Genomic DNA, 16,940 nt, shown 5'->3' on the forward strand with positions numbered 1-16,940 from the left:
TTGTTTGTCATTCAACCTTCTTTCATTAATTTGTAGTCTCACTAATGAGCGTGACTCTTGACCATGTGGACACCCCCGGTGCCCCTCCCCACAGCGCAGGCAATCCTTCAGGGAGTCTGGGTCCCGCTAAATCACAGGCCTCGAGGCCCAGTGTCCTGGAGCAGCCCGACATCAAAGCGGCTGATCCAGGAGAGCCTGAGGCTGCCAGCGGCCGACAGCTCTGATTGACAGAGCCGCTGCAACGATCCCAGAGACAAACAGACGTGAAGTTTCTTTTTTAATCTGCTTTATGTTTCAGATTGTACTTGAATATCCACCGATTCTCACCGCCACTGAATAGAAAGGCCGTCGTCACGCTGGAGGATCAACGCACTTCTTTTATGGCGGCTGTATTGGCCTTGAACAAGAGACGTTCTCATACGAGGGCAAACACTCGTTTTTCTATTTCGCTCCAAGTTCTTACACATCACGGTTCAGGGACGACGCGCTGGTCACGGATACAAACATTTAACGCTGCCATATACAGATGTGTATGTATTCATCGTGGTTGGTGGACTGCATTTATTCGGTACTTTTGTACCTTAGCAGTACTCAAAGTACTACTATGTAGCCTCATTTGCCCACACACACACACACACACACACACACACACACACACACACACACACACAGATGGGGTTTCTGGATGTAGTTCAGGGTTGTGGGGGGCAGCAAGGAGCCTCTCAGGAACTGGACGGCTGCTCAGAGCGATGCTGCACCATTTATGAGCACACGTGTAAAAAATACTAACAAGTATGTGATGCGCGCGATGCAGGAGAGTGTAAAAATGAGAATAACTGTGTTAGAAATACTGTTTTCTCAGCGCCAAACACCACAATTCATCAACCCAAGACAAAAACAGATGTAGAAAATGCAACTTTGTTCAAAAGTAGCATGAATAGATTTGATGTCCAAATCTGAGATTATTAAATGCCACAAAACAAAACACACAATTGACTGGAGATCAGGAATGAAGTCAGCAATACAAAGTACAGAATGAGGTAAATATGGCAAAACTATTTTCAGTGAAAAGTAGAAAAGTATATTTTTGACTATTCATACTTACATCTGCAAATATTTTGGAATAAACTTTATTTAAATAATTACACCAACCATCGAAAAACATCGTCCTGAATTATGAAAATATCCTTCAGAACTTAACGTAATTAAGATTTTAATGACTAAACTATAAAAGATATGTCTCTAATATTGCCAGCAATCCTATGAGATTAAATTAATAAACGTGAGTGTTTGAGACAAGATCGATTCTTCATGCTACAAACACGTGCATGTGCACATGTTCTGATCACGGCAGCTTAACAACCACAGACATAAATGTAAGAAATATATGACAATGACAACAGCTCGCAGGAAAAATGATTCAGAGAAGAGGAAAACGTGTGTGTGTGTGTGTGTGTGTGTGTGTGTGTGTGTGTGTGAGAGAGAGAGAGAGAGAGAGAGAGAGAGTTCCTGCTAATAAAGCGACTTGTCGATCAGTGAGGCTCATTGTGTTTTTACCAACTTTGAATCCTGGAGCCAATCAATCAAAACTTCCTGGTTGGGTTTTTTTTCTTCTTGTGTTTGATCTTTTCAATTATTATGAAAGTTTAAAGCTTGTGTGTCACTTGTGTCTCCCCCTGCTGGAAGTGAGATTAACTTCAACACTGGGGAAATGCATCTCTGCGCCACACGTGAACTGCAGAGGATGAACTGACACATAAACGAAGGTCATACATCTCCACTCTGGTCAAACACGTCTGCACAAAGTTCACCGCTGAAGTTTGAGAGAAGTTAGAGACAAAAGTAATCTTTTACTTTGATTACTCTCACATGTGATTCAGATGTTTATTGACTTCATTATTAATTTTACAATAAAACTTTTATTTAGCATTAAGCTAATTCACAAACCCAACAATGATTGTGAAGGGGTCAGCTCAGCAGCGATAGAGCAGGTTGAGCCTCCTGAGGTCCCAGCTGGACATGCCCCGCCTCTGGCCTATCTGGACATTTGGGTTAGGAATGGGGGTGATGGTCTCCCGCCCGTAACCTATGGCGAAGGCTGTTCTTCCGTAGTGCATGACGGAGGAGTAGTCGTAGGGAGTGTTGAGGTTGTTGGTGTTCTGCTTGTAGAAGTTGTAGGCCATCTGCGGGTTGATGTTGGGCCAGTTGATCCTGACGTAGGAGTCGCGGTCGCTCCTAGTCTGCTCGTGCAGGAAGCCCAGAGCGTGGTTGAGCTCATGCTGGATGATGCCGTAGTAGAGGCAGCCCTGCCTGGCGAGAGAGAGCAGCTGCCCGCCTCCCTGTCTGCCCAGAGCCGAGAAGCATCCGCCTCTGTTCACAATGCTGATGAAGTCGCGCTCGTTCTGACGGGGGGTGAAGCGCAGACAGGTTCTGCTGTGGAAGCCCTGCATGGCACTCATGATCAGCTGCACTTCCTGCCTGGAGAAGTCCCGGCTCACCACGAAGGGGATCACCACTGCACCGTTGGAGGCTTTCCTCCACAGGCAGCTCCCGGACCAGCAATTCAGGGCGTTTCTGGTCTTGGGAGCCAGCACGTCTCCTTCCAGCAGGTCCTCATCAGTGCCGTTGTTGGTGGTCAGAATTCTGGTGGTGATGTCCATCGTGTCGTCGTCGTTGACCTCTTCTCCATCTTCACCTTTTACTTCTTCTACTTCTTGTACTCCTTCCATCCCTTCCTCTGGGAGATGATGGGCCTGAGAGAGGCCCAGCAGGAGCAGCAGCAGCAGGCTGGCAGAGGGAGTCATCTTCAGGGTCGGTCTGTGGAGGTTCTCTGCAGTTCTGCTGTGGAGGGACTCCTGGAAGCTGGATGTCTGGCTCCCTTCAGTCGTAGGTCTTTATACTCTCCTCTACAGGTGTGTCTGATCCAGGATTATGGGTTGGGGTCCACACTGCTAGGCCTGAACAAACCTCTGAAGGGAGGACTCCACAGGCAAACCTTGTTTTTAAACAGGATCTAATCCTCATTGTTCCTTGACACCGTGTCACAAACACCTTTACCAATCTATGTATGTTAGATTTAATTTGTGTGACCCACATAGTGTTCCTTCACTCTGATAACCTGCGTAACTGAAATCCCTCGAGTGTTTTTTCTGACAAGCTGTTAACGTTGTAGGAGAAGCCAGGTGTCCCTCTGTGAGGATGATCGACGGCCTATTGAAACTCTTGCATATGTAGAGGATGGTAATAGGCTCCTGTGGGACGCGTTGTGATGGCCTTGCCTGCGACGGCTCTAGAGTCAAGAACTCACTGCTAAATTGCATGGAACAGTGCAGCTATTGTACAAAACTCTGCTGAATGTCCTCCACCAGGGACACACAGAGGGAGTAACATTTGTTTACTGGGTCCTTCTTGCTATTTCGCAATCTGGTTTAAACTTTCGCACCTTTAATATCTCTTATTTTCTGCTTTGTTTCATTTTCAATGTGAAAAGCTGTTTTCATCTCCGCTCATATTCCTACAGCCCTTGAAACCTCTTCAGTCCTCTTTGAGCAACACAATGAGAGATGGTTGTTTATTGGTATGTTCCCAGGATGTCTTTCTGTCTCGTGAAAATATGGACTCTAATTTGTTCGGTTTAATTATCACACATAAACCCACTACACCTCCCTTGAATCCTGGCCTCATATAAAGTGTAAAGATGAATTGTGAAAAGAATGTGTGTGTGTGTGTGTGTGTGTGTGTGTGTGTGTGTGTGTGTGTGTGTGAGAGTGTGTGTCCAACCCACCCCCTCCCCAGCACTCTCAATCTCATCAACCACCGTGATTAAGGTTTGGCATTGGGGGATTGTGCTGTCTTTTTTAGAGATATTTCAGCTGCATTTCTGACACTCTGAAAGGAGACGAAGATAAAGGAGGCGTCGGGGAAAAAACTCCTTCCCGTTGTGTGAGTCCTAGAGAGGGCCTTGAACCCTGCCATTCACGCCTTTCTCTCCATCAGCTGAGTCTAATTGCCAGAGAGGACAGGAGACCCCAGGCCCGATCGTTCCTTATCCTCTTTAGCGCTTTCAGGCGAGTGAAAGGCGAGCTTCTGCTTTTGATCTTTTTTCTGATTCGCTTTTTTCTCCTCTGTCATCTCGACCATCCTCTCCTCAGGAGTGACACCAGCTCCTTTCACCGCCTGCCCCTGTCTCCATCTGCCCAAAATAATGACCACGGCTGAGGCATTATAAGACAGAGGTGGAGAAGAGAGGTCAGCGCTGGGAGAGGGAGGTCTGGATAGGGACTCCAAATGTGTCGGGGGGGGGGGGGGTCCTACCCCGTAGCCTCTTTCCAAGATTCCTCCCTGCAGTCGTAGCGTGCAGGAAGACCATTCTGGAGCAGACGCGGAGCCTGGTCCTTTCCCAGAGGCACCGCCACAATGCGACCCGGCCGGTTGAGACAATGGGGCCTGTGTGATCCCTCTGCCAGGCTCGGGATGAGACGATGCCTTGCTTGCCAGTCCAATGGGAGGGAAGAGCCAGTGGACATTGTTGACAGCTAATGGACAGCATCTTTCCACCCCCCCACCGACTGTGTCATTTTAGGCTGCTTAACAACAACAGACACAGGAATTCTATCAAGAACTGCAGACGAAAACCCTTCACCCCACAGATCTCAAAAGACATAATGAGGTTTTTGGTTGAGGAGGAGAAATCCAACAGAACCTGGAGGAGGAACTTGGTTGTTCCTCTCTTGAGCAGATGTCACAGACGGGTTCTGGACGGCGGAGGACGTGCCAGACAGAGACGACCGCCACAGCAACCGCTGACAGGACGCACGACACCCCAGCTACAGCTCCGTGCCGCTTCTCTCGTGTTCCTGTCAGTGTCACGAGGCCTCGCCGTCCTCCAGCCTCTGGCGCCATTTCTCTCCCAACAAAATTAAAACCACTGAGTGATGAAAGTGAGTTTTAGCTGTAATGTTGTTAGCGAACGCTGCTACTCAAACTACTACTACTACTACTGCTACTGCTACTGCTACTGCTACTACAACTACTGCTACTGCTACTGCTACTGCTACTGCTACTACAACTACTACTACTGCTACTGCTACTGCTACTGCTACAGCTACTGCTACTGCTACTGCTACTACAACTACTACTACTGCTACTGCTACTGCAACTACTACTACTGCTACTGCTACTGCTACTACAACTACTACTACTGCTACTGCTACTGCTACTACAACTACTGCTACAGATACTGCTACTGCTACTGCTACTGCTACTACAACTACTACTACTGCTACTGCTACTGCTACTACAACTACTACTACTGCTACTGCTACTGCTACTACAACTACTACTACTGCTACTGCTACTGCTACTACAACTACTACTACTGCTACTGCTAATGCTACTACAACTACTGCTACAGCTACTGCTACTGCTACTGCTACTACAACTACTACTACTGCTACTACTACTGCTACTGCTACTGCTACTACTGCTACTGCTACTGCTACTGCCACTACAACTACTACTACTGCTACTGCTACTGCTACTACAACTACTACTACTGCTACTGCTACTGCTACTACAACTACTACTACTGCTACTGCTACTGCTACTACAACTACTACTACTGCTACTGCTAATGCTACTACAACTACTGCTACAGCTACTGCTACTGCTACTGCTACTACAACTACTACTACTGCTACTACTACTGCTACTGCTACTACAACTACTACTACTACCACTGCTACTGCTACTGCTACTGCTACTACAACTACTACTACTGCTACTGCTACTGCTACTGCTACTACAACTACTACTACCACTACTGCTACTGCTACTGCTACTGCTACTACAACTACTACTACTGCTACTGCTACTGCTACTGCTACTACAACTACTACTACTGCTACTGCTAATGCTACTACAACTACTGCTACAGCTACTGCTACTGCTACTGCTACTACAACTACTACTACTGCTACTACTACTGCTACTGCTACTACAACTACTACTACTACCACTGCTACTGCTACTGCTACTGCTACTACAACTACTACTACTGCTACTGCTACTGCTACTGCTACTACAACTACTACTACCACTACTGCTACTGCTACTGCTACTGCTACTACAACTACTACTACTGCTACTGCTAATGCTACTGCTACTACAACTACTGCCACTGCTACTGCTACTGCTACTACAACTACTGCTACTGCTACTGCTGCCACTACTACTGCTGTTGTTCTTTTGTTGTATTTCTACTAGAATCCATCTTTCTTGTAGATAAACATGATATTGGAACTTTTTCTCTCAGTTGTTAATTAGGGCCTGAGCCTGAAGGTTCTTCAGGTGAAGACCCTATCATGTTTGCTCGTCAGATCAACACATCAGCAGCACTAAAAACACTTCAAACACCCACTAACCAGTGTCCCAGCCCCCCAGCCCCCATGAGGCAGCTGGGCCAGACGGCCTGGAGCCGGTTTTCACATCCACACCACTCAAAACCTGGTCCTGGACTGTTCTCTCTGTCAATGAGCGCCCAATATGAGCATCATCTAATTTCACCCCTGAACATGCATGAAATTCACTGAAATTCACCACACTTGTCCAGTCTGGCTAAACATTCACTAATCAAAAACAAAAACACCACAAAAGTCTATAGCGCCACCTAGGGAGCCACACAACTAAAAGATAATTTTTTATAATTTAGAGCACAATAACTCCTCCCACGAATGTCCCACAAACATGGGACCAACACCGTTGGACTCGTCTCATCAAGACCAACAATTCCTCCACTCTGACCCCTCACCTGTCTACAACAGAATGTCCACAAATTGGACAAAACTGTCAAAATGAGGACTTTTTTTACTCCCCCAACAAAATCTATCTCCTCCTAGGGCATTAATGCTATCACTTCCAAACTTTCACACATTTCTCTCCCAACTGTGCTCTTCAAAAGCTTTTAAAAGTTTTTATGTGAATTACTGGGTTTGGGTTTTACCAGCCGTCAAAGTGGGGGAGACACGTTTCACCTTCCAATGGAAGTCTATGGGGAGATGGTGTCCTCTCAGGTTCATACTGTCAAACAAACGCTTCTCACGTCTACACCATCCATCCCACAGCTCTACCAACCACACCACTGCATTCCTGACAAAAACCCCTCCAAGAACATGGTGTTCTGTGTCCCTCTGGACCAGCGTATGCCGACTTCTTCCTCTTGTCCCACTCCAGTCCTGGTGCTCCTCCTCTCTCTCCACTCTAGCACAGATCAGAGACAGAGCAGTGGGGAGGGGTTCTTAAAGGGCCAGCTCTCAGCTCTGCTCTCACTCTAGCACAGATCAGAGACAGAGCAGTGGGGGAGGGGTTCTTAAAGGGCCAGCTCTCAGCTCTGCTCTCACTCTAGCACAGATCAAAGACAGAGCAGTGGGGGAGGGGTTCTTAAAGGGCCAGCTCTCAGCTCTGCTCTCACTCTAGCACAGATCAGAGACAGAGCAGTGGGGGAGGGGTTCTTAAAGGGCCAGCTCTCAGCTCTGCTCTCACTCTAGCACAGATCAAAGACAGAGCAGTGGGGGAGGGGTTCTTAAAGGGCCAGCTCTCAGCTCTGCTCTCACTCTAGCACAGATCAAAGACAGAGCAGTGGGGAGGGGTTCTTAAAGGGCCAGCTCTCAGCTCTGCTCTCACTCTAGCACAGATCAAAGACAGAGCAGTGGGGGAGGGGTTCTTAAAGGGCCAGCTCTCAGCTCTGCTCTCACTCTAGCACAGATCAAAGACAGAGCAGTGGGGGAGGGGTTCTTAAAGGGCCAGCTCTCAACTCTGCTCTCACTCTAGCACAGATCAAAGACAGAGTAGTGGGGGAGGGGTTCTTAAAGGGCCAGCTCTCAGCTCTGCTCTCACTCTAGCACAGATCAAAGACAGAGCAGTGGGGGAGGGGTTCTTAAAGGGCCAGCTCTCAGCTCTGCTCTCACTCTAGCACAGTTCAGAGACAGAGCAGTGGGGGAGGGGTTCTTAAAGGGCCAGCTCTCAGCTCTGCTCTCACTCTAGCACAGATCAAAGACAGAGCAGTGGGGGAGGGGTTCTTAAAGGGCCAGCTCTCAGCTCTGCTCTCACTCTAGCACAGATCAAAGACAGAGCAGTGGGGGAGGGGTTCTTAAAGGGCCAGCTCTCAGCTCTGCTCTCACTCTAGCACAGATCAAAGACAGAGCAGTGGGGGAGGGGTTCTTAAAGGGCCAGCTCTCAGCTCTGCTCTCACTCTAGCACAGATCAGAGACAGAGCAGTGGGGGAGGGGTTCTTAAAGGGCCAGCTCTCAGCTCTGCTCTCTCTCTAGCACAGATCAGAGACAGAGCAGTGGGGGAGGGGTTCTTAAAGGGCCAGCTCTCAACTCTGCTCTCACTCTAGCACAGATCAAAGACAGAGCAGAGGGGAGGGGTTCTTAAAGGGCCAGCTCTCAGCTCTGCTCTCCACTCCAGCACAGATCAAAGACAGAGCAGTGGGGGAGGGGTTCTTAAAGGGCCAGCTCTCAGCTCTGCTCTCACTCTAGCACAGATCAAAGACAGAGCAGTGGGGAGGGGTTCTTAAAGGGCCAGCTCTCAGCTCTGCTCTCACTCTAGCACAGATCAGAGACAGAGCAGTGGGGGAGGGGTTCTTAAAGGGCCAGCTCTCAGCTCTGCTCTCACTCTAGCACAGATCAAAGACAGAGCAGTGGGGGAGGGGTTCTTAAAGGGCCAGCTCTCAGCTCTGCTCTCACTCTAGCACAGATCAGAGACAGAGCAGTGGGGAGGGGTTCTTAAAGGGCCAGCTCTCAGCTCTGCTCTCACTCTAGCACAGATCAGAGACAGAGCAGTGGGGAGGGGTTCTTAAAGGGCCAGCTCTCAGCTCTGCTCTCACTCTAGCACAGATCAAAGACAGAGCAGTGGGGAGGGGTTCTTAAAGGGCCAGCTCTCAGCTCTGCTCTCACTCTAGCACAGATCAGAGACAGAGCAGTGGGGAGGGGTTCTTAAAGGGCCAGCTCTCAGCTCTGCTCTCACTCTAGCACAGATCAAAGACAGAGCAGTGGGGGAGGGGTTCTTAAAGGGCCAGCTCTCAGCTCTGCTCTCTCTCTAGCACAGATCAGAGACAGAGCAGTGGGGGAGGGGTTCTTAAAGGGCCAGCTCTCAGCTCTGCTCTCACTCTAGCACAGATCAGAGACAGAGCAGTGGGGGAGGGGTTCTTAAAGGGCCAGCTCTCAGCTCTGCTCTCACTCTAGCACAGATCAGAGACAGAGCAGTGGGGGAGGGGTTCTTAAAGGGCCAGCTCTCAGCTCTGCTCTCACTCTCTGATCAGACTCAGGCTTCTATCTCCTCAACTACAAGGCCTCCACACTGGACCAGGACATCCTGGGGTTCAGGCCAGGGGCTCAGGCCCTCACAACGCTGCTCGCAGCTTGAATTTATTGTCTGTTTGGAATCAGGGACAAGACCTCAGTATTCTGCTTCTGTTTGTACACACGAGTGTGAATGAATGAATGAATGAATGAGTGAATGAATGGATGTTTTTATTTTCAAACATTTTTATAAAAATAAATATAGAAAAAAGACATCCATATACAAAGTAAAAAATAGTAATAGGGTATTTATACACGTTGCCAAAAAAAGAGTAAGAAGAAGTGAACATTTTTCGTATTCCTACCCCTTAGAGTGTGAATATTTGAATGTACTAGTGTGTATTTTAATATACAGTAGTAGTACACTCATCTGCACCAACCAGGCAACAGCAGAAACTCTTCCATGTGGAATCATCCTGCAAGAGGAATATCATACATTTCTGTCTTATACTCTTTTAATAATTCAATCATATTTCAGTGTTTAATTCTATTGACTGCTTATGTTAGCGCACTTCACATCTACGTTTCTTTCTTTGTCAAAAACCACGTGACGTCCCTCAATGACCCAAACGTGTTTAGTTTCTTGTTAACTTTATTAAAATCATAATTCTAAATGCAGTTTCTTTAATCACATGAATGTTTCAGTGCCTGACCATCCAGAACACGTCAGGTTTCAGTGTGAACTCCTGCAGCCTGTTGCTGCTTCTGCCTGAATGGAGCTTCTCTCCATGGCTTTGATTGATCAAATTTGATCAAATTTGGTTGAACAATTGGCAAATATCACAAAGGTTTGTGTTTGTGTTCTGAAGCCAGCGTGGCGTTGAAGGCCGGAGCAGCAGAATGCTGAGGGAGGGCAGCGTGGTCATGTCTCCTGCTTCTTGTGTCCCTCATCTGTCCTTCATGAGGTAAAAACAATGGAGGAAATATTTCATTTATGGGCTTTTCAAAATTGTTCATTTAAAAAAAAAGTACTTTTTCTAACTTCCCGCGGTTTTTCTTAAGTTGGTATAAAATGTGACATCATCCATGTCAGGTGTGTTTTCTACACACAGCATCAGCCTCAGGTGGGTAGGACATCTGCGTCCTTCCTGTCCGCCGCCTGCGAGCCGCTCTCCTGCGGCTGCGTTCATCCTGGGGTCCAGCAGCCCCGAACCACCGGGACGGCCTGCGAACCTCAGCTCATCTGCGGAGGCCTGGAGGTTTTTGGTGTGTTGAATTGGGAGGTTCAGACGGGAGGAGGGTGATGGAGCCTGGAGAGCAGCAGAGGGGTGTGTGTGTGTGTGTGTGTGGGGGGGGGGGATAGAGATGTCAGCACTGCTCCAGTAATCTGGTGACGCCCAGGAGACGAAGGAGGGAGGAGGATTTTTTTGGGTATTTTTTTTTTGGGTGAGCAGCGGCTCGCTGACAGCGGAGGCAGGGAGGCAGAGGCACAGACCCCCAGCAACATCAGCTGGGGGGTCTCCAGTTCTAGCTGAAATGAACCCCCCCTCCTCCTCCTCGTCCTCCTCCTCCTCTCAGCAGGGCGAGTGACCGCGGACAGTTAAAGGCTTGTCTACCTCGTTTAACGTCTCCACCGTGCTGGAGGTATTTACTCCGCCGCCAAACGCCATTTAGCTAATGAAAACACACCACACACACACACACACACACACACACACACACACACACACACACACACACACACACACACACACTCCAGCATGGCTCTGCTGCAAACAATCCCACAGGCTGGCGGACCACAACGCACCTGCTTGTTCAAGTCCATCTGGATCTGAACAGGATCATATCTGGATCACGTGATCACGTGGATGCGAGAGGAAGGGTGCAGATATCTCATATATCAGAGCTCAAAATGTTAGAAATATCAATCTCACACACATAAACACACACACACACATATATGTGTGTGTTTGTGTATATACACGTTTAAATGTGTGTATATCTATGTGTTGTTTATATATGTATATGTTTGTGTGTGTGTGTGTGTGTGTGTGTGTGTGTGTGTGTGTGTGTGTGTGTGTATGAATATTTGCCTTTGGACAAGCCCACATATCGTTATATCAAATATTTCTCAAAAATAATCAGTACAAGCAACTGGACTCACTTCTGGTAAGTCACTTTCAAGTGGAGAGTCCAGAATTAATGACAGAGAATTCACACAAATATATTTACTGCCTTGGTTCCCCTCTAGTGTGCAGAGAAGAAGACATCTGGACTCAACTACCAACTAAACTACCACCTAAAATACCAACTAAACTACCACCTAAAATACCAACTAAACTACCACCTAAAATACCAACTAAACTACCAGCCATACCTGCCGATACGATGATGCTTCTGGTATTTTCATGCATCTCCTGATTACATCATCCTGGCCCATGCGCGCACGTGTGTGTGTGTGTGTGTGTGTGTGTGTGTGTGTGTGTGTGTGTGTGTGTGAGACCTCCCTGGTGTCATAAACATGTACTGTGACAACATGTGAGTCCAGCGGTCAGAGTGGACTCGTGGAACGTGATCCCGGTGGTGGACGGTTATCTGCTATGAAGTCTCGCTCCTCGCTCACTCGCCGGCCGCGGACCAGACGCCGCCTCCCTCGCTGGGAAAGTGTGATTTGTGGTGTTTGGCCTTTTGTCTGACACAATTACATTCACAATTAACAAGCGCTCCTCTGTCACTGCTCCTATCAGTTGGTGGTGGACGGTCATGTGAGCTGATGGAGGAGGTGGCGCTGACAAAGTGGGAAACACTCGTGTGGCTGTGTTTACTGGTTTTGTTGGGATGTTTAGTGGTGGAGGCTGGGAGGCCTCCTCAACGCTGGAGTGTCCAGCAAAAAATGTAATCAGGGCCGGACTCAACTTCTCAGCGGCCTAGAGGCCACAAAAAGAGCAGTGGACCCCCCACATGGGCCCTAAAAGACCACCTGGCCCCCAGTTGTGGTTCCAGTACCAGAACCTTGTGTGTCACATCACAAATGAGCCTGTAATCGTCGCATCACTCATCGCCACTGAAATGATAAAATTAGACTCACCCCCCACACACACAGAACATCTTTCGACAGATCCGTTCTCCCAGTTGTAAAGTCCTGGTTTCTGGCGGTCTAAACCCTCGTGCAGCGTGCTGGTGTCTAATAACCTCTCCCACTAATGGGTTTACTCCTCTAACTGGACTTCCTGGATCACACCCAAGCGCCGCTGACCGTTTCCAGAGGCAGCGCTTATTCCAGCCCTAATACCCCTCCTGGCAGTGGTACTCTTCCTGGCTCTGGTGGTATTAATACCTCATAGCCCAGCAGGAACCGGCCCTGGTCTCCTCTGGGTTTGCTGCTGCAGGGCCTTCACCTCCACCTTCCCCGCAGCAGTGACTGATTACTGGACGCTAGGAGGCTGCTGATGCAGCTGGTAGTGGTACCACAGCCTGGGTACTGACACTGCTGCAGGTCCAGTTTGGTCCAGCAACAACAAGGCCTGCACTTCATAGATACATATTAATACACAGTGCTATAAAGTATATCTAATATGTGTGTATGTACATTATGTATCCATGTATTTATATGTATACATATTAATATATGGGTATTTGTATGTACATATACTGATAAAATAAAATACAATCAAACTAATACACTAGAATAAACTACAATAACTACGAGGTGCACTTGTAAAATATGACACAAAAAGATTGTCCAGGATCTGGTAGGCGTGGTTACTGGGAGCAGTGCTTGTTGTTCAGCCTGACAGCTGCATACACACACACACACACACACACACACACACACACACACACACACACACACATATATATATATGTGTGTGTGTATACATATACATACACATATATAAATATATATTTTTAAATGAAGCTGTAGGTTGAAGATGTCAAATATGCTTTATTTTCAAATTTTGAGAATTGTAGAAAATGTAAATTTGACATAAGAGCCTAAAAACAAATGATCAGATTTACTTGTAAAATGATTTCAGAAAAATGTTGAAAATGTCACATATATATTTACACATATGCATATATAAACACACACACATACATAGATGTATTTGTACATCTATGTATGTATGTATATATACATTTATATGTATATATACATACATACATATATTTATACCTATGTATATATACATATGTATATATGTATATATTTTCATATATACATATATAGATAATAGATATACATTTATACTTATGTATATATGTATGTATCTATTTATATATAAAGTGTATATATACATTTATGTATGTGTATATATACATATATATATACACATATATATAGAGAGACACACGTGTGTGTGTGTATCCACGTCACTCTGCTTTTTTTTGTCAAAAATTAAGATTTGTACAAAAATCTGTTCTCGAGGCCTAAAAACAAATTCTCAGCTTTTCTTGCAAAACCATTTCTGAAATGTTGGAGGCGTCAGGTCATGTGACCCATCACCTTCAGAGACGACACATGACGTACTCGCTGTACTCCACCTGCTGCAGCCCCTGCAGGAACCTCTCCAGCGTCTGCAGCAGCACGTTTGTGTCTGTCGGCGCTCCGTCACAGAGACGAGGAACCAGGCTCCGGAGGCTCTGACCAGTGGAGCGTCCCTCACGTTAGCAGTGACATCCTTGTGCTCTGAGATGAAAAACACAGGCCAGAGCGTAATCCTCGCATGGGGGGGGGGGGGGGCGTCCTCTGCCTTCGGCTGGCTGGCGCAGCGACATTGTGCGCCTGTCATTGCTGCCCCTCAGCAGCAGATGAAGCTGTCAGCAGGACGGTGACTTGATGGTGACAGCCGCTCCTCCCTCTCTCTTCACAGCGCCGCACATAAATATGTTGAGTCTGAAAGCCGGGGAGGCAGACGGGGGACAGTGGGTCAGGGGGCCAAACGCACGGCAAAAGCATTCCCTTCCCCTCGTAGCCTGTTCTCAATGAGCCGCTCACCTCGCCAGGGCACCCATTCATTCACTGTGAGCCATCCAGAGGGCCCGGGGCCCCAGATCTCACACGCTGAGGGCCAGGTGGGGCCGGGGGGGGGGCTCTGACAGCCATCACTCTCCCTTTATCTCCCCCCTCCTCTCAGTGTGTCGTCTCAGAGCCAAAAATATCACCCACGGAGAGACAGCTGAAGCCATTCCTGCCTGAGTCAGAGGAGAACGAAGCCATGGTCCAAGTTTCACTGACGATGAAGTCAGAACATCATCAACACGCCGTCGGACGGCTGGGCGGAGCCAGCTCCTCTGCCCCCCCCCCCCCATTTTTAGATTAGAGGTTGGTCTTTTCTTTCACATCCTGTTCATTAAAACCTTTGTCCTGGAAGGAGGAGGCGGCGGTTCAGGGTTCACGGCCGATTCTCAATGTTTACAAAAGCTGAAAAGGTTTCAAAATTCTATATCTATATCATTATAATATATCATGCAATATTTTCAGGTGTTTTTGAAAACATACAAAATGTGAACATCACGTAAGCTTGTTCTTGAAACAGATCCTGCTGCTCGACACCAACCGCACAGAAATCTGCTGCAGCTTCGCTCCACCGGAGGCTGAAAGCTGGACCACAAAAGACACCAACACGTTCAGATCGCGATGATTGAGCTCTGCCATGGAAACCAAATTTAACACCACATTTCTGCTTTGTGGGCTCTAATCAACCCTCATTCTCCTGTTCAGGTATTTTTTCTGTCTCGAAGAGTTCAAGACGTACACATTGATCACTAAACTGCATTGTCCTGCAAATGTTAAATAGAGCGAACAATCCTGGGCTGGGAGATAAAAACAAATCCTGGGACCCACCAGTTTAAGTCCAGAGCCTCTCACTCTCTGTTATTACGTAACAGATTACAGCCTCCTGTTACGTAACGCTCCCAAACGGAGGGAGAGACTCTGCACGCAACCAGGAGCGGGACGGATGCTGGTTTTGGAGTGAGATGTGTTCTCTCGGCGGCGGCAACGCTCGCAGTGTTGCAGACAAATCAACAACACGGAGGAAATCAGAGTGGAATGATGTTGGTGGTGTTTCCTCCGTCGGAGGGTCGCTGGGTGACAGGATGCTCTTGAACTCAGGCCAGCTGACCTCAGAGCAGCTCAGTCCACGAGTGTTTCATTTAATTTTTTAGATGCAAAAAAAATCAAATATTTGATCAGCTTGAGGAAAGGAGCTGCAGCTCGGGGGCGTCGCAGAAGATTCAGCTGAACTTGAATGTTTTCAGAGAAACAGCAGATTACTCACTCATTCATCTGAGGTTTGACTGCTCGTTTGTGGGCTTGGCGCTCAGGCTGAGTTCAGTCCTGTCCAATCACAGCTGCTGACGATGAAACAGGAGTTGTTCCTGATCCAATCTACGACTCAGCTTTGTGAGCTGCAAATCAAATCCTTTATGACGCAGAATTGTACCTTGAATGGTCGATCAGGTCACCAAGCCTCGATCAGGGAGTGCTCCTGACACCCTCAGTTTGGTCTTACAGGCAGGAATCAAAGCCTGACACGTACGTCAAACTCTCCTCCAGACACGCCAAACCGCTTTTGACTCTAAACTATTCACTGACTGGTTGTCTGCTGGTGTGCTTCATAATAAAAGTGTTTTTCAGATATTTTGTAGATCAACACACGCCAGCGGCGGGAGCAGTTCTGGGGAGTATTTGGAGAGTATTTCTACTCAAGTCAGTATCTCTTCTTGACTTGAGCTTTACTGGTTACTTTGTAAAAAAAATATTTTGGGTGAAGATGATGATGGACGTTCGTACATGAAGCCTGACACCTTCAAGAGGACGCCATCAGAGCACTGGAGCACTCAGATATGGAGACGCCAGCTGACGAGGCATAGTGGTCCTAAAGGTCAAACAGGTTTTGCTTTAGGAAGAACAGACTTGACCGCCCCCTCCCCAGCCACAGAAAAAGACAACTTCAATTCCAACTGGTTACATTTGAGGAATTTCACTCCCACATCCAATTTCCTCCATCAGCAAGATTACAAACAGCCACGAGTCAAAGGTCAAGAGGTCAAAGGTCACAGCACACAGACAATATTGCTGTGACCTGAGAGTGATCAGAGACGATTACGACGTGCTTGAGAAGAAATCTACGTCTGTCGGGTTCGTGAGGAACAATGCAGCACTATAGGCAACAGCAAACACAGGAGACACACACACACACACACACACACACACACACACACACACACACACACGTTAACACAACAAAGTAACCTAAGTCTCATTGCCTGAGTTGTCCACATGCATGGTTGCTCCTTGTCCCCAGGATGAGTCACATGTTCCTCATCACCAGTCTGTGGTCACTGGTCCCAGTAAGAGAGATGATTTTTTATTATTATTATTATTATTATTATTATTATTATCATCATCATCATCATCATTATTATTATTATTATTATTATTATTATTATTATTATTATTATTATTATCATTATTATTATTATTATGTTGTTGTTGTTGTTGTTTCATTGTTATTATGGTTGTAAATTAAAATGAAAAATGTAACATTCTAAATTATATTAATCTATAATATTGTTATAAATATTATCTTTTAAACATTAATACAAGTTAATATACTGCATAATTATATTATT

At 46.9% G+C, this 16,940-nt stretch overlaps 1 protein-coding gene across 4 annotated transcripts; it reads right to left on the reverse strand.

The window, feature by feature from the left end:
• Positions 1-1,973: 1,973 nt before the first annotated feature.
• On the reverse strand, positions 1,974-4,690 carry LOC147269802 (high choriolytic enzyme 1-like). 4 transcript variants are annotated; one of them, XM_086195928.1, is made up of 2 exons: positions 4,662-4,690; positions 1,974-2,787 (listed from the first exon to the last, which is right to left on the reverse strand). In XM_086195928.1, exon 2 carries the CDS (start codon positions 2,727-2,729, stop codon positions 1,974-1,976), a length of 756 nt encoding a protein of 251 aa, XP_086052054.1. In that variant the 5' UTR covers positions 2,730-2,787; positions 4,662-4,690. The 4 variants fall into 4 exon arrangements, with proteins under 4 accessions (XP_086052054.1, XP_086052047.1, XP_086052039.1 ...); XM_086195921.1 differs by lacking the exon at positions 4,662-4,690 and having other exon boundaries at positions 1,974-2,678; positions 2,721-2,804; XM_086195913.1 differs by lacking the exon at positions 4,662-4,690 and having other exon boundaries at positions 1,974-2,678; positions 2,712-2,804.
• Between the last annotated feature and the right edge of the window lie 12,250 nt (positions 4,691-16,940).

This window comes from Aulostomus chinensis, chromosome 2, assembly GCF_037954235.1.
Source record: "Aulostomus chinensis isolate RoL2024-O1b breed Wild chromosome 2, RoL_Achi_v1.0, whole genome shotgun sequence".
Lineage (NCBI taxonomy): Eukaryota > Metazoa > Chordata > Actinopteri > Syngnathiformes > Aulostomidae > Aulostomus > Aulostomus chinensis.

Coding starts and splice junctions, on each gene's coding strand:
- LOC147269802 (XM_086195904.1), bottom strand. CDS start 2,804: ATGACTCCCTCTGCCAGCCTGCTGCTGCTGCTCCTGCTGGGCCTCTCT.